Here is a 25,331-nt window from a genome sequence, read left to right as displayed (position 1 = left end):
TTTATTAAGCATTTTATTTTCTTAATAAATAAATTTAAAAAAATATATATCGGTTCTAAAAAGCTAACATATGTATTCCCTTGTATAATTTAATGCACTTTCTCTGTAGTAACAGTAATCCTAAGTACAGAATATGAAATTGGCAATGAAAATTGCTTTACACCTAATGAAAACTGGTTTACATAATTCATCATAAATAAATAAAAAAATGCTGGTGCAGATCCTCTTTCAGGATAAAAAAATGTTATCAAGCTTGAATGATCAATTGTCTTATGGAATTCCAAGTAAAGCTTCTTGATACAGTTTTACTGAATCAAGACCTGTAGTATGCAGCTATGTCCTTTGTGTAATGAGTGTACATATATATAAGTGTATGTAATACTGAATCACCAGGCCAAGATGCATTATAATTGTGTTTTTGGCAGTGAGAGTAGGTGAAAAAAATTATTTTAAATCTTTTAAATGAAAATAAAATAAATAAACCAAACATGTTATGTATAAAATTTTAAAGGTCATGTCATGTCATAACATTTTAAGATTTGCAACCACTTTCATTATACAGAGTTGTTGATCTATGCACTGTGTCAAGTGATATTACTGAGCATTGTTTTTGTTTTGTTTTTTTAGAGTTAGCCATACAGGTGTATTTAGAATACTTACATGGTCCAAATGCAAATCATAATCATATGTCCACCATTACTGACGCATCTCTAAATTACTTCTATTATCAAAATTTTAATTATGTGTACTTCCATACACTACATGCAATTATAGTAATATTTGTACATGTTAATTAATTCCATTGATTGAAAACAATGGGAACTGTATTTCCTCTAACACAACAGTTTATGGCAAGAAGTCCTGTAAAACTACAAAAATCTTAAATTGGTTGACTGACATTTTTATACTGAATAAATACTAATTTACAAATGATAATTACAAGTTTTTAGTTAAAGAAAATAAATAACTATTAAATCAATGACTTTTATTATTTTGTTTTTCAAGAGATGACTGTAATTAACCTTTGGAACAATCAAGTAATTCTTTTAATATCAAGAACAAATGAATTACCACAATTAGGATTAAACAACAAGGAATAAAATCTATCTATTTTTATCTAAAATTATGCTGATAACTAAAAAATAAAAAGCTACACAAAACTGTTTAGAAAATTTAATATGGAGTGCACATTAACAAATATTTATGCACCAGTTAAAAGGTAACAAAAATTTATGCACTAGTTAAAAGGTTAACACCATTGATAATTTACACACATGCGTGTGGACCCAAGAATAGGATCTTTAATGCAAATGGTACAAACTTTAATGCAATGGAACATTATAAAATATAAAAATGACAATATACTAATGAACACATATTAGGGAAAAAATGCTAACATCAAGTGACAAACATCATCAGTCACTGATGATGGCTGCAAGAGTGATAAAAAGTATTATGATGAAAGTTTTAAAAACTCCATTTAATAAACTTGTTTGGTCTATCAATTAAAAAATTTATAATTATAGTTAAACAGAACTCAACAAAAGATCAAAGCCCAGGGACACAGTATAATCCAGCCATTAGCATTAAAAAATTATTAGTTCTGCCAAACCTTGAACTGTCTAACCCACCGGTCTGGTCTAGCGGTGAAGGCATCTTCCCAAATCAGCCGATTTTGAAGTCAGAGTTCCAGCATTGAAGTCCTAGTAAAGTCCTAGAATTACTTTTATACAGATTTGAATACTAGATTGTGGATACCAGTGTTCTTTGGCGACTGGGTTTCAATTAATCACACATCACAGGAGTGGTTGAACTGAGACGGTACAAGACTACACTTCACTTACACTCATCATACATATCATCCTCATTCATCTTCTGAAGTAATTATATTTTAATACTAATGGGGCTTTTTGAAACTATAATCCAGCCATCAATGGATGGACCTTTAGGTTCTCAATAATAAAACATCAGCCTAGCAATGCACGATGTAACATGTTACAAGAACATTTACCGTATAAAGCATCCAGCAGCCTGTAGGTCCATATTTAATTAAACTCCACTACATATAAAGACTTCTGGAATAATGTAAAATCAATTAGAAGTAAAAAACAATCACATCAATCGATAAAAAAAGAAATATTAAAAACAAATAAATATATACAAATTACAAAATTTATTACTTATTACATTTTTTCCTTTGTAACTAACAGATAAAATTATAAGCTCAGATAACCGATATCAAAAAATCTCTATCCAGATTACTATTGACCAGAAAATTAAGAAATATATATACAGATCTTTAAACTGATACCATACAATCTTTCATTAGATCTATAAAATATTTCTTCAAAAAGTTATAATTATCAATCGCAATTGTTAAATAATACAGATAAAACAAAATAATGAATACCTGTACAATTATATAGCTGTTGAACTCTTGTATAATTCTTTGGGTGAACTACAAGCAAGCCAGCTCATGAATATTAATCGGCACACAATGAAGGCATTTCAATTTTCTTATAAAATTATTTGTCTGATTAATAAACCATCAGTCATTATTATGTAATTTGCTCACATCTGAAAAGGAACTGTCCATTAAAAAACTCATATAAATAATATGCCTTAATGATGTTGCCTAGGCTTTTTGCATAAAGTGATGATTAATCCAATCTTCAAAAAAAAAGCTTTTCCATGAGTAATACACTTACAATAAAACCTAAACAATTAACTGATATTAAAAAACTAGATTTCACATTTGTACAACACTTGTAAAAATTACATTTTATTAAATGAAAAGAAGAGATAAAAAGAAATTAGTTAGTAAAAAAATAAATAAATAAATAACAATAATAATAAGAGCTGTCCATAAATTAAGTCATGCTATTTGCTTTTAGTCTACGCATTCCCTTTTGTTATAAATTGTCACAGAAAAACAATACCTTTTCATAAATTATGGTACATTAACAACATTCCCCCTTAAAATTAAAATTGCATCAATAACAACTATAATTAATCATAATAAAAATATTTCTTGTAGCATAGTTTAATATAATGTACGAGTACATTATTAAATAATAACTAAATTTAAAATTGTAAATTTTAATTGCCAAAATTGTACAATTTTAATAATCTCTTCCATTTATTATTTTTTTTACAATTTTCTATTTGTTATTTATAATATTTATTAGTGAACATATGATCACAATAAATGTAATTGATCAAATGTATATCCACATTCAAATTAAATCTTTTCTAAAATTCATTATATTTCAAACCTTATATTAAATAATGTATTCGGTATATAATTATTATTTTAATAATTTTTTTCATAGGCACATAATTCAATGTTGATAATCAAGAATAACTTAGTAAAGCCAGGCTTGCAAATTTTTATACGGATGGACTGGAAGATCACATATCCTAACAACATTGTGATCCGATAGCGTTCTTATAAATGCTTTTAGTTTTGTCGCTAAAAAATAAAAGCTACCGATGAGTAACAAATAAAAAGTTACAAAAATTGAAAGCTGAATCTTGATAAAATATATCATAACTTTCTGGATTAATCAGTTTATCACTACAGTATCCCCCCCCCCAAAAAGAACCTTGATAATGACTACATAAAAAAACAATACATTCTCCCAATAATTTTTTGATTTCTTTATGCAAATAACTAGACAATGAGACTAGCCCTAGCACTATAGAATAAAATATAAATAAATTTAGTGCACCACTAATGAAAAAGTATTGACAAAAATATGAAACTATTAAGATGTGTAGAAGTTTACCATAATCTTCCAAGTTAATAAACAGACTTTTTCAAAGCCAGATGTGCCATAAAAATTCATTAGTCCTTTAACATCACAATAACTGCCACAATTTTAATTGAACCTCCCTTTTATTCCCTCTTAGGCATATAATGTAATTTATGGACGACCCCATAATGCACAAATCAATGACACAAAAATTTCATATACATTTACACCATTAAAAAAATATTTTAGGGTGCATACAGATTAGAGCTAGAAGTGGTAGCCGACAGATTAATATTAATACATTACAACCCTAAATAGGAAAGCAGATCAATTTTGAACAGTCCAGGTTTACTTAATTTTATTCAACATGGAAGAATTATTAAAATATAAAATAAGCAGCAAGAATAAAAACATAATAAATCATATCAGTTTTAAACTATCCAAAAAATTAGATAAAGGGTAATATTGTATTTTAATTTACAAATTTTTATATATAAAAACAGTTAAAGACTATAAATTGGTACACCGAGTTCATACTGATAAAACATTCTGGGTAAAAATAACTAAAGTAATAAATAGCAATATATGTAGAACAGGGAAATTACATTTCTGTTTAAAAAATAATTACAGATGATTCTTCAAAAAACAGGAAGTAGTTCAAGATACAAAAACAGACTATCAGACCTTTGTTAAGCATCCATAAATGTGAATACTGTTAACTGATATTTAGTGAACAAAAAATCTGAACTTAATCAAATATTTATATGAACGAACACAAAACCTTTGCTGCCAAAAAAAGTTATGGATTCCTAGAAAAAAACTAATAATAGTAATACCCATCTCTATCAAATCAGATAATTTTGTATAATTCATCAATACTTCGGCCTGAAGAAACAGCCTTAATATACTACTGTTATAAATTTTAATAAATTGGCTTACTTAAAGGTCTTCCTGCCAATTTATTTATAACAAAAGTAACAGATACTGTTCTACAAAAATAAGTTTTTAAATAATAGTAACTAAAAAATGTTAAAAAACCCTTTATTTCCTTCACCTTCATTTAAACTGTACCAGCAAAAGTACATTTTTTCATTAATGCTTTTTAAATTATTTATTTTTTAATTATTTTATCTATTTAGTATTTAAATCATTTTTCCTTTTATTATTATTATATCCTTTGCTTTACTTTTATTTCATGCATTTATTATTTTTAAGTATTAATATGAAATTTAAGGAATGATATTTTATACTATTCAATGACTATGGATTTACCACGATTATCCTCGATTCATTCAAACAATTGCTATGGTGGTTCCAATTTTTCAGCCACGGAATGACATGCCTATTCGTTAGCAATGTGATTTTAATAATTTGTTGTTTTGTGCTAATCAGAAAAAAGTATTTATTAATGTTGTTTGAGAGCATTTGAATAATTCAAATAGATGGTAATACCAAATTATTATACTAGTAATAATGTTAATTATACTAATAAGCTCTTAACCTCTAGTCTGTAAGCACCCTTATGCACACAAACACTAAAAAGGCACCGTATTCAAAATACAAACTACATTAAGGATAACAGGGAAAGATGAAGTATAATAATCATATTAAAAATACAAACAATAAACCAAAAATCAATAAAAATAGTTCAAAGTACCTATATACATATTACTAATAAAAAAATAAATCATATTATCTGCACAATAAATAAATAATAAAAACCACTTAATATTTTTTTTTAATCCCACTTAAGATATAAGAGAGTACATATACTCTCATATCGTCACTCTATACATTCTTCCTGAGTTAAAAATATAAAATCGTATAGCACCTTTATATAATCTAACATATTTACAATTATGTATGCATTAGTTAATATAATAAAGAAAACAAAGAATTATTATATGAAACAATTACTTTTTTTTATATTTTACAGAAACCATTGATCTGTACTTGAAACTTTCAATATCTTATTAAAAGTCTATCAATACTTTTTTCTTTTTTTTCTCATCAAGAACTCTCACAAAAATCTCAGATTCTTCGAAACTGATTTTTTTAATATGACAAATTAATAAAAAAAACTATCTAATTTTAAAATTGCAAAAAGAGATGTTTACTACCTTAGGAAAGAAAATCATAAATTTTAAAATGTAATTAAGAACTAATATAAATTAAATTCATTACTTCCTTAAGTCAGTTATTATGTTCCAATTTTACTTGTTCTGTAATTACATGTTTTAACCCTGTCTTTTACTACATGTATTAATTATATATTTTAGTAGAGTAGTTATAATACATAAATCAATAACCATACTATTTCAAAAATTAAAAAAAAGGATAATAAAGAAAAAGGTGAATCTACTCAAATGCCAAAATTTATTGAAGATAAATTTATTTTACAATCTTTAATTAGGAACCTGGAATGTGCTAATCGCATTCCATTGTTCGAAGTCTGATATTTTTAAATCCACTTAACAAAATTTTACATGGAAAATATTATTATGATTACTATCACATAAATCTAAACTAATATGTAAAATCAACCCAAACACGTCAAGTTTTCAATCGTTATTCTACAAAAGATAAAAATTTCTTAATAAGAGTTATTTTCATTGATCTGGTATACTTTTATGTCAACGTTATGTGATTTGGGATGACTAATAAATTGGGGTGTAAAATCACCAAATGAGACAACTAAATTTTTTTGAGAATCTTTGCGAGTATTATGAGAATTTGATTACAGAATCAACACAGAAAAACCAATAAGGCTATACTATCTAAACACGTTTCAATTTTTTCCCCACAAATTGATAAACAATACGGTCAGGTTGAATTTAAATAGTCTGGAACACCACCAAAATTTAGATTGAAGTTCAGAAAAGTAATTAATGAAACATTTTTCTAATCGAAAAACGGGTAGAGAAATACTTATATCCTGATTATCATTAACTCCAGATCCTGTGTCGTTAGATTTTTTGTGAAATCATATAAAAAATAAGGATTTTTCTGTGAAAGTTTCTGTTTTACATCGCTTGTATAAAACAATAATGGAAACTGTTGTTATGATTATACTGGAAATTATTCAGCAAATATGAAAGGAAGCAGGATATTATTTTGATTATCTGCCATGCTAAAGATGGGGTTCATATAATAACATAGCAAACAGAATTATGTATTTTTCTATTATTTTTTTTTTAAATACTAGATTATTTACTATTATTTTATTTTCAATAAAATAAACCTCCCAAATCAATGATTTGGTGTTACTAACATAACACCAAATCATTGATTATATATTTAAATCAATTAAATAGGTATTCTGACTTTGTATTGCTAAGGATTAAATCATCCTTAATATCTCATCAGAGTTTGAAATATTAAAGAAAATGAGAATTTTGCCAAAAGAAAAAAGAAAAGTAAAAATGTCATAAATAAAATTTGGCACAGGTAAAAGATTAAATCACACTTCTCATAGAGAACAAAAATATTTCACAAAAAAAATATTAAGTAAAATCTTACAAATATATAAAATATACTAAGGCATTTTCAAACAAAATATTATAAATATTTAGTATTTATAAATAGGTTATATTGTTTATTCTTGATGTAAAAAATATTTATATTCAAAATATTACAACTATAGCATTACCAGTACTTAATAAATGTGAACTTGATTTATGAATTTGTATATCCGATTCATTAAAGTTTTTTTTTGGTATTTAATTGCACTACATTCCATTATAAGCAGGTCCACCACCACCTTCTGGAACGACCCAATTAATATTTTGACTGGGATCTTTAATATCACATGTTTTACAATGAATACAGTTTTGCGCATTTATTTGTAACCGTTGTCCATCGCCGTGTTCAAGAGGGACAAATTCATACACACCTAAAAAACAAAATAAAGATAACATTTTTTCATATAAATACCAGTAAATAATATAAAATACGAAGACAAAAATATCATGCTGAAGTACATAGAGGAATCAATAAGTAGGTAATTTTTTACTATTAAAAAGATCCTTTTGGCACGTCGAAAGGCTGAGGTAGATTTCACCGGTGCTAAATAGGGGATAAAAAAAAAATTACACCTGAAAGTTAACAAAAACTTCAAATTTACTCAATACAACGATGGTTGAATGTGAAAAAGGTTTCACATGTTTAGCAACAAGCCTCATCTTCTTACAATTCCAGCAACATTTTGATCATCCCTTGCCATAAGGGTTGGTCATATCAAAAATTTTCAGACAAAAGTTTTAGGTAATGTTTGTAGGACTAACAAACACTTTAAACCGACTGGATACTGTTCTTATTAAGGGAGGTATGATTTTTTTTTTGTCTTCAAAACCCCATTTTTTCCACCTCTGGACCAATGGTTGGCGATATCAAAAAACTTTACTTAAATAAGTTTTAGGCCCTTATCCAAAGAATAACAGGAACTTTAAACGAATCCGATATTTTACATAATAAGAAAGTTTTATATATATATATTTTTTGGTTTTCTTCAAAAGGCACCCCATTCCACCTCCATGGTCCGATTTTGTCCATTAATATACTCGACGGAGATTTTGTATCATTATATTTTATGTATCAATTTGAAACTGACTGGTACAAAATTAAGGCAGTTATTGTGTCCACAAGAAAGTGAAATATTTATATATATAAACTTTTAAACTGATGGTGACTTTGGGGTCTGGTGTATGTGAAACTCAAAGGTATGTTGAAATTTTCTGGATCTCATCATGGTACCCATTACAATAGGTAGCTTTCTTATGAAATCTACCTAAAATACAGTGAGAAAATTACTTGAAAACCATCAGTACACAAAATCTGTTGGATAAATCATAAAGCTGCTTTTCAAGTGAATCTTTACCTCAAATTCAATATTGCATGTTAACATCGGTCTATGTAAAACCAGATGTTCTACACTGGAGTCTATTGCTTAAAACTGAAACAAGTTGAATCAAAAAGTTATGAGGTTATTGAGAGAATTTATCAATTAAGTTATGTACTGCTTTTTTATGTGTGTGCGTAGTAGTGTAGTGTAGTGTACTACACTACTCTGTAGTAGTGTAGTAAACTACTTACTACATAAAGAGGAAAAGTTTCCATATAAATATCCTTAACAGGAATTCTATGTTAATAAAAGTATGCTCCTCTTCTAATGTAAACTCCTTTAGGATGGTAAAATTATTAAATGGAACTTGAATGTGTTTATCTAATGACTAGTAATTAAATATAATCAATATAGTAACTTTTTCGGATATCCTAAATCAGTTTGTGACTACTAAATGACTGAAGATCTTAATTATTATGCATAATTACTATACGAGGTCTGTTCAGAAAGTAACAGACATTTTTAATTATGCGACAACAGAGATAGTTAGTGACACATGTTTGGCAGCATTGTGTTCCATATAACCGCCTCTGTAACCACATGTTTTTGGATTGTTGATATCTCATTTAGTTTCGTGTTACTGTTATTTGAGAGTAACGTGTTATAAGGATTTTTGCAACGTGTGATTTTTGGGCAGAATGACACAACGTAAAATTTTGCATGAAACTGGGAAAAACTTTCGCAGAAACATTTCAACTTTAGAAACAAACTTACGGAGATGACACTCTGGATCGTACACAATGTTACAAATTTTTTTTTTCAATTTAAAAGCTATCGTCAGTCGATTGAAGATGACCCTCAACCAGGAAGGCCTTCATCTTCATCTGATGTCACCGTGTTCAGAAAATCAACAATCTGATCACCGATTGACTGTCAGAGAACTTGCAGAAGATTTTAATATTTAGACTGGATCATGCCATGACGTTTTGACAGAAAAATTGAACAAACATCGAGTGGCAGCAAAGTTTGTTCCTCAAGGTTCATCAAGGTTTGATGACCGAACAGCAGAAAGAACATCAGGTGGACGTTTGTCGACAACTTCTTGAACACGTCATGACAAAGAAACATTCATGCAAAGGGTCATAACGGGAATCGAAAGCCGGCTTTACAGCTACATCGAGACAAAAGTTCAATCATCACTATGGATCGGCAAAGGATCTCCACGCCCCAAGAAAGCACGTCAGTCTTGATCTGATGTCAAAATGTACTCTATTTTTTCGATTTTAATGGACTAATGCATTTTGAATTCCTACCTCAAGGTGAAACAGTGCACCGTGTGTACTATCAAGGTGTTTTACAACAGTTACGTGAAAAAATCTGCAAAAAGACACCAGAGATGTGGCAAGACAACTCACGGTTCCTCCACCATGATGATGCACCCGCACACATTCAGCAGCCAATCGTCAGTTTTGTGCCAAAAATCAGATGACTGTTCTCCCTCAGCCTCCCTACTCACCAGACCTGACCCCTTGCAATTTTTCCTTATTCCCAAAATTAAAATCAGCGATGAAAGGACGTCGTTTTGAGTCTATTGATGACACTAAGCAAATTCGTCACGGACTTAAATTTGTCTCAGATTTCAGATGAAACTATCCAGGACTGCTTCACGAAGCAGAAACATCGCTGGGAAAAGTGTATGAATAGGGGAGGGGAGAACTTTGAAGGGGGACAGACCAATAATCTGTAAAATTAATAATAATGATTAAATAAATAAAGTTCGGTTATTTTCTGAACAGATCTTGTAAAATAATAACTTTTTTTTTTGTTACTATAAATACTATAGAAAAATGTTGACTACATTTTTGGTATAATGTTTTTTTGGTTCATTGCCTTTCTTGGAATGACTGTGTAGATAACACATATAAGCTTAGACTTTGCTCAAAAAATAAATGTCGAGGGTGGTAATAATAAATTAATAACAATAAAGGTTTATTATAGATTAATAATCTCTCATATACAACACTTAAACGCTGTTTTAAGGAGTCATTACCTAAATAAAATTTAAAAATAGTTTTTAAAATACACAAGAAAGACGTAATATACAATATAAATGATAGGAATATGAAACTATGAAACTCACAGGCAATCTTTTAAAAAGCTTCACTTAATTAAATCTTCCTTTATCATTTAATTAGTAATAATCAATTGAAAGCTTAACAAGTTTAAAAGAAAATTTGGATATCCATATAACATCACAAATGTCACTGAAATGACACTGAAGGTGGCTGTACGAACGACTTAATTAAAACATTTAAGTAAACTACTAAATACACTGTATTTTTTAAATTAGTTTTAAAGATATTATATGTGTATAAGAAATTATAAAATGTATTATAATGTGTATATTATACGTGTGTATAACCAATTTTATATCAAAAGGTAAAAGTTCAATAAATACTGTGACAATGGCACTTGCTTAATACTAAAAAAAAAATCATGGATTGGTAAACCATAATCAGTTCTGCGTTATAAAATAATAAATTGTTTAGTAATTTTTACTATTTAATTTCTACATCACGACCTCGTTAATGGATCTCGATCTTACTAATTACCTCACTAAACACATCTAACTCATGTAAAATCGGAAAATTATAGGCTGTGATAAACATTAATATATCAGCAAAATAAAATACTTTTTTTTTAAGAAATGCAAAATAGCCAACTGCCACTTTCTCTTAATCTAAATGAAAAAAAACTACCAGAAAACAATTGGCTATGTTAAAATTTAACACACACTAAGAGAAAGAAAATGTTTTTTTGTACAGAGTATTCCACGACGTATTTCCCGAACTTCAGGTATTGATTCAGGACACCAAAATGAGGAAAAAAGTTTATAAGTTGTATTTTACTTCGTTTCCCTTCTGGACGCAATTTGGTGATTTTCAACAAAAAAATTATTTATCAGGAACGGATAAACCTACTTTAATTTTAAAAAGGGGTTCAAAAAAAAAATTTACTCACTGTTTGTAATTAAATAATATCTAACAAAAATAATTACACTCACTAATCTAATGTGCAGTGAAGTGTAAGGTATTAAATTTATCTTGATAGGCGGAGCTAGCAATTTATGTAGCGCATGCGCGGGTGGTTGGTCGTGGAAGGAGCCAGTTATATTAGCCAGTAGTGGTGGGATAAACGATTCTTTTTCGGGAATCGATTCTTTCGATTCGATTCTAAGAAAGGATTCGTAAAAAAGAATCGTTCGTCCGATTCAACTATCTTTTCCTTGCCGCCACTACCAGTAATGTAAACTCTAGTGCGCATGCTCTCTTTCTCTTCTTAACTCATATTTAGCGGTTCATCTCTCTTCATACTCCTGTTCGACTCGACTGATGCATACCTATTTAGTGTCTTCATTTCTTCTCTTTTCAACTCTTATACGACTCCTTAAGAAAGATTGCTATGAATCGAATCGTAACTGAAAAAGATTTGGTTTTCTATCGCCTACCCGATTCATTGTTGAGAATCGTAAACAGAATCGATTTCTCCCGCAAACCGATTCTCGATTCTTTCGTTCAGTATAAAGAATCGAATCGAAGGAAAGAATGGTTCACGATTCTTCCTATTACTTTTAGCCAGTCCAGCAGAAGACAGTCGAGTAGGAAGACCAGCCACTCGTCTCAACATCACGGACTGGAGTCCGGAACAGAGCCCAGCAGAGATGCGTCCTGAAGGGCAGCCATACCAGAAGCGGATGAAGAGCTTCTACACAACCTCTCCTATTTCAAAACTTACAGTAAGATAAAATAACCCAGCAATTGCGACTCCTCCGGAAAAGGGGACGCATTGCTCCCTCCGTACAGGTAGTGCCCCGTTGTGGCGTATTCCTGCTAGCCTATTAAAGAGTTAGCACCGAAAGGACTTCAGTGGACGGTCTGAAGGGGAATTACGTCGGGAGGACAGGCTTTATAAGCCTAGCCTTCCGCGGTCGGCCCATGAAATGGGTTCGATAACGCTGGTTTAACAACGGATTGGAATGCAATTAAATCCGTCTTAAATTCACTAAAATAATAATAGACAAAACTTGAAAAATTAGATCCGAGATTAAAAAATAACCCTTTTAAAAAAACAAGCCCGATTAGAATGATCCAGCAGCAAGGGACTCTGTCCAGGTTCTGCGATAAAGTAGGAAGTAATAGACTCCTGCCAACTTTGCATTCCATTCCATTCCCGACAGTCGAGTAGCGACAACGGCTGAGGTTCGTTTATCGTTTATTGAACGTAAGGCTGTACTGAAGCAGTACTGGAAGTACGAGAACATTCACGAGGTACAACGGCAGTAGCAGAGAGAATTTGGAACACTGCCACAACATATCGAACAACTGCCCGCATTCGCGATAAATTCGAAGCCGACGGGGAACTGTTAAAGATGTGCACAAGGAAAGATCCGGCCGACCACGAACATCTACAAGTCCGGCGTCCAGTGCTACGGTAATGCAACATTTGACCCGATCACCGCAAAAATCAGGAGCGCGCGAGAGTGGGATGATCCGATGAATTGCAAGACCCCTTCTGAAAAGGGCAAAGTGGAAAGGTGTACATTCCATGAGGACGACCCAGATCGAAGGAGGGAGTACTGTGAACGGTTCGGCACATGGTTGACGAGGATGAGGAATTTGCAGGGAAGTTTGTGTGAACCGCCACCATTGTGTCTACTGGGATCCTGAAAATTCTCACGCTCATGCGACAGGGCAGTGAATCTACCAGGGGTTGCTGTGCGGTGTTGTCTATCGGTACGTGGTTTGATCGATCCGTTTTTCTTCGACGGTACCGTAATTGGCGAGGCCTATCTTGATGTGCTTCAGACAAGGATTTTGCCTGCCATCCAAAACCTGTAAGGTGAAGGACTTTTTTACGTGCAACAAGACGAAGCCCCGCCTCACTACCATCGAGATGTCAGGTCTTACCTCGATAAAACTCTACCCGGACGGTGGGTCGGTCGTAGAGATGTTGTTGAGTACCCACCTCGGTCTCCTGATTTGACACCTCTGGGGGACCGTCAAGAATGGCGTGTACCGACAAAAACCAGCAACAATCGATGAGTTATGTGAAAAAATCGTAGTCATGTGCTCCCACTACGCCAGATACACTAACAGCGGTAGTTCAATGTGCAATTCGGCGCATTTGACGTTGTATAGAAGCTGCTGGTGGTCATTTCGAACACATACCATAACCCTCTCTCAGTGCCAAAAATTGTCACGTCAAGTAAAAATTTGTCGCGAGATACGGACTAGCAAACAGCGAGTACATTGTTTTTGGACCCCCCCCCCCTCCCACTGTATTTGGCCAATCTAAGACTTGTGTCTTATTATACAAAATAACAAATTTTGAAAACGTCACCCTCAAAAGTTCCAAAATGACGGCCAACTTAATTTTTTTTGTAATTATTTGTTTGAAAAAATATTTACATATTACGATATTTATTAAGCATTTGATTTTGAACAAAATGACCCCTCATTTGTAAGCTGTTGCAGACGACAAACCTGTATTACCCTTGCGTACCGTAATGCAAGCTGATCATTTTTTGTCTCTTTTATTTCCTCCGGTAAATTTAATAAAAATTATGAATAACAAATAATAATAAACTAATAAAAATCAAGCATACTGCCGGATAAATTGGCTGCAACAACTCGATTGTTTATCAGCGGAGTTTTACAAATGAGTTCATTCTGTTCAAAAGTTTTTTCTGCAAAATTTATACAAAATGATACGCTGTGATAAAATTCAATAAACCCCAATAAATTTGTATGAAAATATTTATTTTCCTGATGACCTAAATATCACAGATTACTTATAATAACTGTTGGTAACCGCATCTAATTGATCTTGAATATATGATTACATTTGAGGAATGGCTGAAATGTAATGCACAATCGCTCGTAATTCGCAAGTGAAAAATGAAAAACACATGAAATAAAAAATAGATTTAAATGCTACAATAACTTCCATCTATTTTTCCATGCGATCACAAATTACAGTTACATATTTTTCCGAAGGTCAACCGGTTTTCTCATTCTGTCAACGAAGAATCCTGGTGATATTTCCTTGATACACACACTCGACCCCGTAACAATGCAAATCAAGAGAAAACGAGAGGACGTGGGTCGGTGAGTTTTGAATGGTTAGTAGTAGGGGAATGAAACCACAAGATGGCAGCAGCACCTGTCAGTGCGATATTTCGTTCTCCAGTTATATTCCAGTGTACGTTTACAATTTATAAAAGTAAAAAAAAACCGTGGAAAATCACCAGAATTAGAAGAACCATTTTGGTGATGAAATATGACTAGCAAGGTCTAGAAGTCTGGTGATAAAATATGACTGGTGATTCTGGCAATGAAATATAAAATTACCCAGATCATCTTAATTTATATGCAAACACAAAACGATCTCTACATCAAGTTTATACAGAGTGACCCTTTATAACAAAATACAATAACCGATAAAATTCTACGAAAATATTTTTCACTGTATAGTTGAAGATTATGAGTTGTAGCTGATCAGAGGTTGAAATACAAGATTAGGAACTTCGGTTTACAATTTTTCTTGTGCGTTTTATCCACAAAAAAAATTACTTTCATCTGTGTTAAAAAGTGGTACGTGAAGTTCCGTTCCGAGACCTTAGGGGCTTTACCGTAGGTCGTCTTTAGACCCTCTAACTGATTACATCTCACAGTCATCAGCCAGGCCTCGGTCGGGATGCTACCGATGTAAATGCATCGGCAGACATTTGCATCAGTAAAATACATATCAAATTTCGCCTTCACGTAGGCCTCAAACGGACATCTTCGCATCCAACCTAACATGATTCCCTCAAAGTAACCGACCGAAACCGTGGAAGCGCGAACCCCGCGCCTAGTCCAGATTCGACAGCACCGTTCGTGACAGTGAATGCCTCGGAAAACGAACGAGTTTAAAGTTAAATCAGTGCTACACTCATACCGATCAAAATTATGTCTTATGCAACATAAAAATTCAGACCTGCATTCAAATAAGTCGACCGATTTAGGTCACCTAACAAGGGGAACGCAACCTCATTCCGGTCCGCGCAGGAGCCGGGGACAAACCCCACTCCTCCACCCGGTCACATTATGGTGTCTCGCATAGCATTACCAAGTCACAATCAAGATCGACGCGGGCGAAGGGAAGCCACACCCCCGGTCGCACGGGTTAACATACCCCGACGGCACGGCCACTCCCACCAGCGGGAGCCTCAAATCCAATCACAAACAATATCAATATAACCGTGGTACGATGCTAATCCACCTACCTCCAACCAATCCAATGCCTAAACCGGAACCCTACCCACCCGGGATCCTACCACGATCGAGTACCTCGATTAAACTCCCTCAGCAGACCTACACATCGCAAGGGCGCGAAGAAAACCAGCCATTATAGACCACTCCTCGCGGATCATCCAATTAATACGAAGATGCAGAAAAGAATGTATTCTCTCAGGTTCCCTAACAGCTCCTGAACGTTCGACCTCGTATTGGAGACAGAAGTAGAGGGTGGTCCATTGTATCATCAGTCCCACAATCCGGGCATTGACTCGAATCCACCAAACGAAACCTATCCAAACTCGCCCGAAAGGCACCATGCCCGGAGAGAAACTGTGTGATATACCGATTGCGGGAGAACCATCCGATCGGACCTAAATCAGACACTGTAGGAAATACATCAAGCGTGTAGCGACCTGTGGGGGAATCGTCCTCCCTGACCTGCCAAGGCCGCGCTCTTCAATCTCCTTCTTTCGTTCTGACGTCAATAGGTTATTTACCTTGAAAATGTAGCGTTCCTTACGCTCAATAGCCATGATATCTATTGGTTTGTCTCTGGGTATAACACAGACTGACTCCCGCGATACTGTTCTACAACCGCCTTCAACAGCCAGCAAGAGGAGTCGCTAAGCCCACAGAAAAATGTTTGCGCAATACCTAAAAGCTATGCGGTGAGCCCAGACAGTCGCAGCATACAGCATAATAGCTTCGCTGACACCTTTGTAAAGGATACGCATGGTGTAGTAATTCAACTCCCAATCGGGAAGAATGACTATGGATTTCATAAAAAGCATCAGCCTTTTTTGCTACATACTGTAGATGTTCCTTGAACCGACGTAGGTGAGTTTCCTGCAGACATAGTATTAAAGAATTTTCTTTAATACATAACATTCCACTGAATAATATTTATACCCATAAAAAATATATTTTTCTACATAAACTCTGCGTGCAGATTACTTATCAAATACTATCAGCTTTTCCTTTTTTGATTTTATAACCTTACGGAAGTGATTTGCTTCTTTAGGCACTTCATCTGCCACCATATCCTTGTAGAGACCTTGAGATGGTGATGGGGATTCGGAAGCTTGGGAGGAAGGAGAAGCCGCATCAGAAAAGATATTTTAATAGATCCCATTGCAGCGTAATCTATGCAGCAAGAACTTTATGCGGTGGCGGTGTACTGACTGAAGTGGTTTTAGGTAACCAACTACCGGTCTTTCTGGCAGAAGTTACCTTCTTGCCAGTACTAAATGCTGTTACTGCAGCCATGAGAGACTTTACTTGGTCTGACAAAGCTTCTACCATTTTGATCAGTTCTTTGCAAGATGCGCATTTTTTCTCTTTTTGTACATTCCTACAGAGAATATTGCTAGGGAGAACAACAACTCTACCACGAGGTTGTAGAAAACTTTTCATGGTAGTGATTTCCTCTATTTCCGACCAGCCATAGGAAAGGGTACATTCTGTTCAGAATAGATCTTCAAAACAGTTTTTTCTTCTTTATAAACGGGGCATTTTCAAGACCTTGCTGTGCAGATCTTTATAATTTACACACTTTTCTACTAATATGATGTCATCATAAGCGCATATGATGTCAGATTCTGGAGACGCACAACCTGTTATGATGCTCTTATTTATGAGGAAAGGAGAAACCCTTAACAAAGGATTTATCTTCGTAGTTGTATCTCAGCACTAAGAACCTGATACTGGAGAATTTAACCCCCTCTATAACATTACTTGTTTCTTTAACATTAGCTATATCTTCGGCTGACAAGATCGGCTGAAGTCTCTTTTAAACTCCCCGGTTTGTTTGTTTTTCCAAGTGGACCAACAACCACTGAAAGAGTGTTAATTGGGACTGCTATTCGGTTACCACGAGTACTAGCGATTTAACGGACCACCCAGCAGAGGATGCACATACTGGAGCTAGGGCTGCATACAACAGGATTCATTCTGGTACCCATAAGATATCGTTTGAGACTCGCTTCACAAAACCATCCACTGATCGGCATGATAGTTTCCACTTGGGTAACGAATGTGTTTCATGAAGTGTTACAACACCACAGAATGTAAGTGTAAGAAGAAACAGTGTAAGATGTCTTGCTGTGTAATAGAACATGTTATAATCTGCATAATCCTTGTGATATAAAACATGTGTTTGGTGAAAAAGGTTCAGCAGCTCGGTGTGTAGTTTGATAAAAAGCTGTATAGTATAGTTTACTAAGAAAGAGAATAAGTAGATTACTAACAAAATAAGAGATTTGTATAAAAGTAGCATTTACTCTTATAAAAAATAAACAGTGGATTACAAACTGATGGAACTGCATTTGATGAAACTATTGTAGATTTTGCAACATGGAATGTTAAAAGTGACACAGTTGTGCATAGATGATAAAGGGATTGCTGGAGACAGGGCCACATAGGCAAATTATCAATGACCAGACAAAGATTAATTAAAAGCAGTAATTTGAATTTATATGGGTATCGGGTACCCATATAAATATTATACAGTATATCGCCGATCAGGCAGCCCCTCCGATTGTGGGCTACAGATTTCTTTATTCTTTTTTCCTTTACAGACACCACAGGAATTTGTTTAACTACAATCCATGTTCCATCTATAGTATCGTATCATCACCTAAAAGCTGGCAGGGCAACCACTTCATTATTAGTGCTCAATAGTTGTACTGAATGTACAAAAAGTTAAATCACAGTAGGTGAGAAAAACTGCAACGTTTTTAATTTTGAAAATCTTTAGTAAAATTTTGACAGAAATTTTAATTTCTCTAATTGGAGTATGGAGTATTAAAAAAAAACGTGGTTTTCAAATATATGTGATTACAAATCAAATACATTTCAATCAAGTATCTTTGTATAGTTTTAATTAATGGACTAGAAAAAGAGTAAATGAGTTGTACAGGAACAAGCACTAACAATAACATTTTTAAAAAAATTAACCCGACATAAAAATTCATCCTTGACAAAAATAAACTGCATAGTATATAGTTATAAAAAAATTTAATTAATATATGAATCGCTAAAATACACTGAAGAAGTACATCCAGTCCCTGCAAAAATAAAGAGTAACCGAAAGTAAAATCTTAATTGATTCAAGCAAGAATTTGAACAGTTTTTTAATTCTGGCCACACCATCTAAAACAATCTCAATTTTGAGCATTGGTTTAAACTGATGATTCAATGTTGTAAAACAACATACGATACACAATCAGTGTACAGAATAAGTTATGCAATCTAAGTAACCATACTTAGTATCATCTGTGTGTTAAGAGGATGTACCTTAAATATAGACAATAAGGGACGACTAGCAACTGAAGAGTTTATTGGGAAACGCCAAACTTTTTATTAATAATAAAATTTAATCTAATTTGAATAAGAAGATGAAATGTACACAAATGGAAAACAAAACAGAAAAATAAAAATACGTAGATACTGTAATAAAATAAATAAACATAATGCAACAATAAGATAATTATAAATAATCTATCTGGAAATGCTACATTATTAAGTAATGATAATAATAACAATAGCAAAGAATAACTGGTATGGGATGAATGGATACTGTTATTACTTCGATGAAGACAAAGGAGTAAGGGAAGAGGTTATAATAAAATTAATATAGTGTTACTGACACACAAGATTTAAAGTACTATACTATAATACAATATACAAAAAGGAGAATCCTGCTCTTTAAATATATAATTAACAAAAGCCGTTTTACTTAGTATTATATAATTGATGGTGACATTAATCTAATTAACAAAATAGTAGCTCTACTTTATTTTCATAAAGTGTTTTTGCTTAGTGTAGATATATAATGGACTATTTAAAAGAAAAATAAATAATCCAATCGTATTATTTATATGCATATATTATATGCTTTTATTAATTTTGTTTATTATGCAATTTTTAATTAAGGTTATATTGAAATAAAGACAGATAAAATGTTAAAAATATTATTATATAAAAACACAGGATTTTGTTTTCTCTCAGAACTACTAAACTGGTTTTAAAAACTTTTCCTTTATTCAAAGTCTTATACTGCCTTCCCGAGTGGCAGAGATTGTATAACAGTTACATCACCCGATTAACTACTACAGCAAAACTGTACTCAGTAATAATCAGATTGTGAGGAAACGGTTCATCAAAAAATTACCAAACAATCTAATTTCTTTAGGTCCAGAAGGGAAATTATCATCAAATTTTGATATGGATGTGAACTCCTAGAATTCCCTACCCTAATTAATATGTAAAAAAATTGTGTACAATTATATTCATAAGACACTTTTTTAAGGCTTTCCAAAGTTTTTTGAAAACACATTTTGCCTTCGTAATGTATAATAACAGAATAGAAATTAATTTATACTGGTATAGCACTACTAGAAGGATATTTCAGCTGTTACAAGCTGCTAAGCTTTAGTACAGCGTTGCCAACTGATAGGTAGGGAGAAATAAAATTTACCTAAAACCTTCTTAATCTTAGGGTTGCGTCCTTTTTGAAACACCCATTATAATACAAGGCATATAGAAACAAAGCTTACACTTGTTTATCTTGTACAAGATCAAATTACTAAGTCCTTTTTACATGTAGGATCAAAAGTATACAATGTGTTTTAAATCCTAATATTAATGATATATTACATAAGCGAATGTAAATTTATAAGAGATAAAAAAATAAGTATCATTAAAATTATAAAAATAGCTTAATTAAAAGACTGTTTTTTTTTTTTTTATTATTAATAAAATGCACAACCCACCATAAGTACGTAAAAATTAAACAAGATATTAAATTAATAGATAATATTATGTTAGGTTTTAACATTTCATTGAATTAGTTAATGTTTGGCTCTATTGTTAATTAATTGTATTCTTCTCTTCAAAAAGGACGGAATATATTTATTTCAACTTATTTTTTTAAAATGATTGAAATAAAAAATATTATCAGTCATTAACAATATTTAAGTTATATGAGAAATAAATTTTTCAACTGAGTAGATGAATAAAACAAATAAATTTTACATTTTAAATATTATTTAAAAATAATAATAATGCGGGAAAGAAAATATGAATGAAACATATGGTGATGTATTATCCATGAGGCAGTGACACGTAAACGAATGTGTAAAGATACAGAATAAAGCTACCTGAAATATTATTCTAAAATACTACTTATTCTATATTGTAGAATATTTTTTGATATAATGCAGTAAAACTAAATCTTTCTTTTTTCTATTTTAAGAAAAAAGAAAAGTAAACAAAGAATCCCTGGTACAGTTTTTTTTTCACCTCCAACACAATATTTTACCATGTGGTGCAAGATATTTTACAATGCTAAACAGCAACATATCATCTTATATCAGAACAAAAAAAAAAGTAAATAACATGTAAGAAAAATACCATAATAAAAGAAAACTTTCAGTATTTCTAAAGCTAAATTCCTGCAAACTTTTTATGAATAAATAGAAATATGTATAATATATAATAAATAAATAAAAATCAGTATGACTTTGATCATGTTTTTATAATCCATTTCTTTTTTATAATTTATTTCTTTTTTTTTGGATAACATATCAAACCACATATACTTAATTGTGTTAAGACAAAATCATAAATGAATGAATATAATATATACATTAAATGAGAAAACAGTTTTATATATGAGGGTCAATCAATAACTGAAGACAAATTTCTCATTATACTAGTATAAGTCATACTAAGTTATACTAGTATTAAATCAATATACTTTTTCACTTTTCAGCATTTCTCCAGCAACATTAATACACTTGTCCCATCTCTGGATTGGTTTATTTACACTTGATGCAAAGAAATCTTTGTCTTGCTGTTGGAGCCAATTTGTAACTTTGACATTATCATCATTAAATTAAACTTCTTACCATCCTGTGCCTCCTTGAATGTACAAACCAATGATGGCCACTTTGAATGGTCAAGTCAGGTCTTTATAGTGGTGAGTGAGGAGATTTCTCAAGTTAGCCGAGCGGTGTGAGGTTGGACATTATCATGAAACAGAATGATGGCTTTGCGATGAGATCCATGGTTTTTTTTTAACACTGCTAACTTAAACTTTGTTGACAAGAAAGCCATAGTAGTATGTGCTATTTACTGTTCACTGATTTTCTAAAAGATTGAAAAAACTGGGCCTTTTGTATCCCAAAAGTTTGTCATCATCATTATTTTTCCTGTCTGATGGGCAGATCCAGAATCTTTTCTCTTCGAGTGAACTTGTGTGCTTCCACTCAATGCTCTTCCTTTTTGATTTCAGTTCATAACAGTGAATCCATACCTCATTAAAAGTTAGAATACAGCGCAAAAAAGTATCACCTTCCTGAAAATAATGTTGCTTCAGCGCTGAGCACATAATAATGTTGAATGCTTCTCTCCTTATGGTAATCTGTCTACTCTCTTGAAAGCTATTTGGTATTTGTTTAACAATAGTCGAGATTGTTGGTGATAATGTTATGTACTATAATGACACTTACTTCAAATTTTTCAGCTATAATTTCAATTGTAAGCCATTGTTCTTCTTGTATGATATTTGTGCATGTTTCAAGCACTGGAGTTGAAACTACAACTGTATATCCAGAATGGTGCTAGTCCGTCATTGAAGTTCGACAATCTTTTAATTTTTCTACCCACTTGTTAAAATTTCTGCAGTTCATACCAATTTTGTCTATATTGTCATGTTAACTGGTTTTTACCTTTGGAAAGCAAAAAACAGATCACGGGACTTTTCAACTAAGTCACAAACTTCAAGAGAACTCCCAATCGTAAAATGAGATTTTGAAGTTATAAACAAAACAATTTTACTCAAACAGCTGATCAAAAGTCATCTTAGGATTACCAGCTTACTGTTCTAGAAGTATCATAACCCTCTCACCAACTGTTTTGCCTTTACAAATATTTGTGTCTAATAACTGAATGACCCTCATACGTTCAAAATGGATGAAGTTGGTTTAATTTCATATTACCCATTATAAATGATTATGGAAAATATAATTATAATTTTATTTAGCGTATGACATCAAAACACAATAACAATTAGTCAAAAATTACAAACAAAGATTTAACAAATTAATATATGCTACTGATTCTGGAGTCGCCATCAGGAAATCTTCAGGATTCTCTTCATAAGTGTCCTAGGGCAAACTTCTGTGATGTGTTTAACAATTTGATTTTCACCACATTCACAAAGGGCCATTGGTGTTTTACCCCATTTATACAGGAAATAGGTGCACCTACCATGCTGAGTTCGTATTCAGCATAATGATAAAATAATAATACAATACAGCATAATATTAAAATAGTTATAAATTACTAAATGATTTTTTCTTTATACTGGTTGACTGGTTAAGTGTTGATCTTTTCTTTCTATCTAGTGATATTCTTTTAACCTCATCATATTCACCCCTACCAATACTAAATATTTTATAAATTTTGATCTTTGTCTTCTTAAGAATGTTTACAATTTACACATCTAAATTAACCGATTAACAGCTAATTGTGTGTAAAACAAACCTTTTCATAAACATTTATCTTTTTAATTTCTACAAGATTTTTTACACTGAGGAATTTGCCTTTATTTTCTTAGGTAAATCACACACGGCATGCGATTCATCAACATCTTATTCTTACATTACAAATAATAACCTGCAATCCCACACTATACTGTTTTTATGTTTGAATCAACAAAATTTTTGTTTTATTTATCATTTTATCACACTGATACAGCATTCTCTTTAATCATTACATTTTGTTTTGATTTTACTATTTTTATAGAAATCATTGTTTTATAAAATGATCAATTTCTACGACTATGTACTCAGTCAATTTCATAGATTAGTGAAAAAGTATTTACTGATTCTCATGTAATATATTTAACAGTATTAATTTTGTTTTACTGAAGCGTAACAATTTGTTAAAATGTGGAATTTTCAAAAACCACTGACACTTGATGAATCACATAGCATTTTAGAAGATGAAGATAATAATGATTATAATGATAATAATTGATGGCAGTTGCCACAAGCAACTGCCATCGATGCAACTTATGAAGAAGATATTGATGAAAATTTGCTAACTGAGACCCCTTCAACAGGTACAACTGATATAGCAGGCATACTGAAAAAGACATTGATGTTCAAAAATCTTACAAGGAGAAACCAAAAAACTGTAAACCTAAAAGAAACCAACTTGTAACTGGCACTGTCAGAGAAAATAGACTTCTTATCACCCATTAAACAGTTCTCAAGAATTGCAGAAAATGGACAGAGGTACATTTGATTTTGCATTAGATGAAAAAACAAATTTCACTATAGTAAATTCATGGTAAATATACAGACTTGCAAATAATAGTAAAATCAGTCAAATTGATTTTAGGTCTTCTCTTGTATTATCACTGATAAAAAGTGAAGAAATAAAAACTATTATGAAGCATTGCTGAGAATGAAGGAAAAAGTAAATAATTTTCCTTTGCTACCAAAGGCAACCAAAGAACATTCGTCAAAGAACAGTTTGCCAGAAGATGTTTGTTATGGATCAAATAGGACAGATTATTTTCGAGCATGTGAAAAAAGATAAATGAAGGTGTAAGCTGTACAAAAACCATACAATGTTTTTGTATATAAAATTTAAAGTGCACTTAGATTCAAAATGTTTTCAAGAATTTCATTTGCAGCAAAGAAAATAGATAATTCTTTATAAAAAAAAAAATCAAATTAAAATAGTTTATTTGTAACCATGATCATATCAACCCAAAGATTATTTTAAAAATTACATCTAGTTTTATAAACCTTTTTGTAAAGTGTTGGCATATTTAAAAATCTATTCTTTAATTATTTTTGTTTTTTTTTAAAAAACATGTTTATTTTTAGCAGGATTCAGAATCTTTAGATTCTATTTGTGCTCTTGTTTATAAACTATTAACTATGAAAAAAAAAACAAGTAATGTGTTTCACATCGGCAATAAGAAGATGAAAAAATTGCTGAAATTAAAAAAGTCCAAAAGAAAAGGTGGATTAGTAACACCTTGGTCTTTCATCTAAGGACTCTGGGTTCAAATCCCGTTCAGACCCTAATGGTTGTGAGTATAATACTGATAAATAACAATTAAGGTATTCAGGCTTTATAGAAAGCTGAAAAAGAAACTAAATTACAAAAGACAGAATAAGTAGTAACTACAGCAACTGAAGTACAAACACACCTTTGACAAGGAAAAGGCCATAACCTTTTTCAGTTGTCATGATGACAGAAACATAATAATGAATTAATTTTTGTTTTCATTAATGAATATTTTCCCACTTCACTAATGAATTTCCAACTTCACCCCCCCCCCCCACCAAGAGGGGCTAGGGCCTCATACTATGG

The 25,331-nt window shown here is 31.8% G+C and overlaps 1 protein-coding gene across 2 annotated transcripts in view; it reads right to left on the bottom strand.

Moving 5' to 3' along the window:
• Positions 1 to 2,154: 2,154 nt before the first annotated feature.
• Positions 2,155 to 25,331, bottom strand: part of Etf-QO (electron transfer flavoprotein-ubiquinone oxidoreductase) — an 88,846-nt gene continuing 65,669 nt past the window's right edge. The window contains exons 11-12 of one of the 2 annotated variants that reach the window (XR_012758306.1): positions 7,405 to 7,647; positions 2,155 to 2,577 (exon numbers count right to left, since the gene is read on the bottom strand). Coding sequence is in view for 1 of the 2 variants with exons in the window: in XM_075378907.1 (XP_075235022.1) it covers positions 7,484 to 7,647 (164 nt within the window). In the remaining variant the exon portion in view is untranslated. Of the gene's footprint in view, positions 7,648 to 25,331 lie in introns of both variants that reach the window. The other variant, XM_075378907.1, reaches the window with a different exon arrangement.

Source organism: Lycorma delicatula, chromosome 11 (genome assembly GCF_047948215.1).
Source record: "Lycorma delicatula isolate Av1 chromosome 11, ASM4794821v1, whole genome shotgun sequence".
Classification (NCBI taxonomy): Eukaryota; Metazoa; Arthropoda; class Insecta; order Hemiptera; family Fulgoridae; genus Lycorma; species Lycorma delicatula.
Note: the sequence above shows the minus strand (reverse complement) of the source record. Positions and strands in the feature narration are given on the sequence as shown.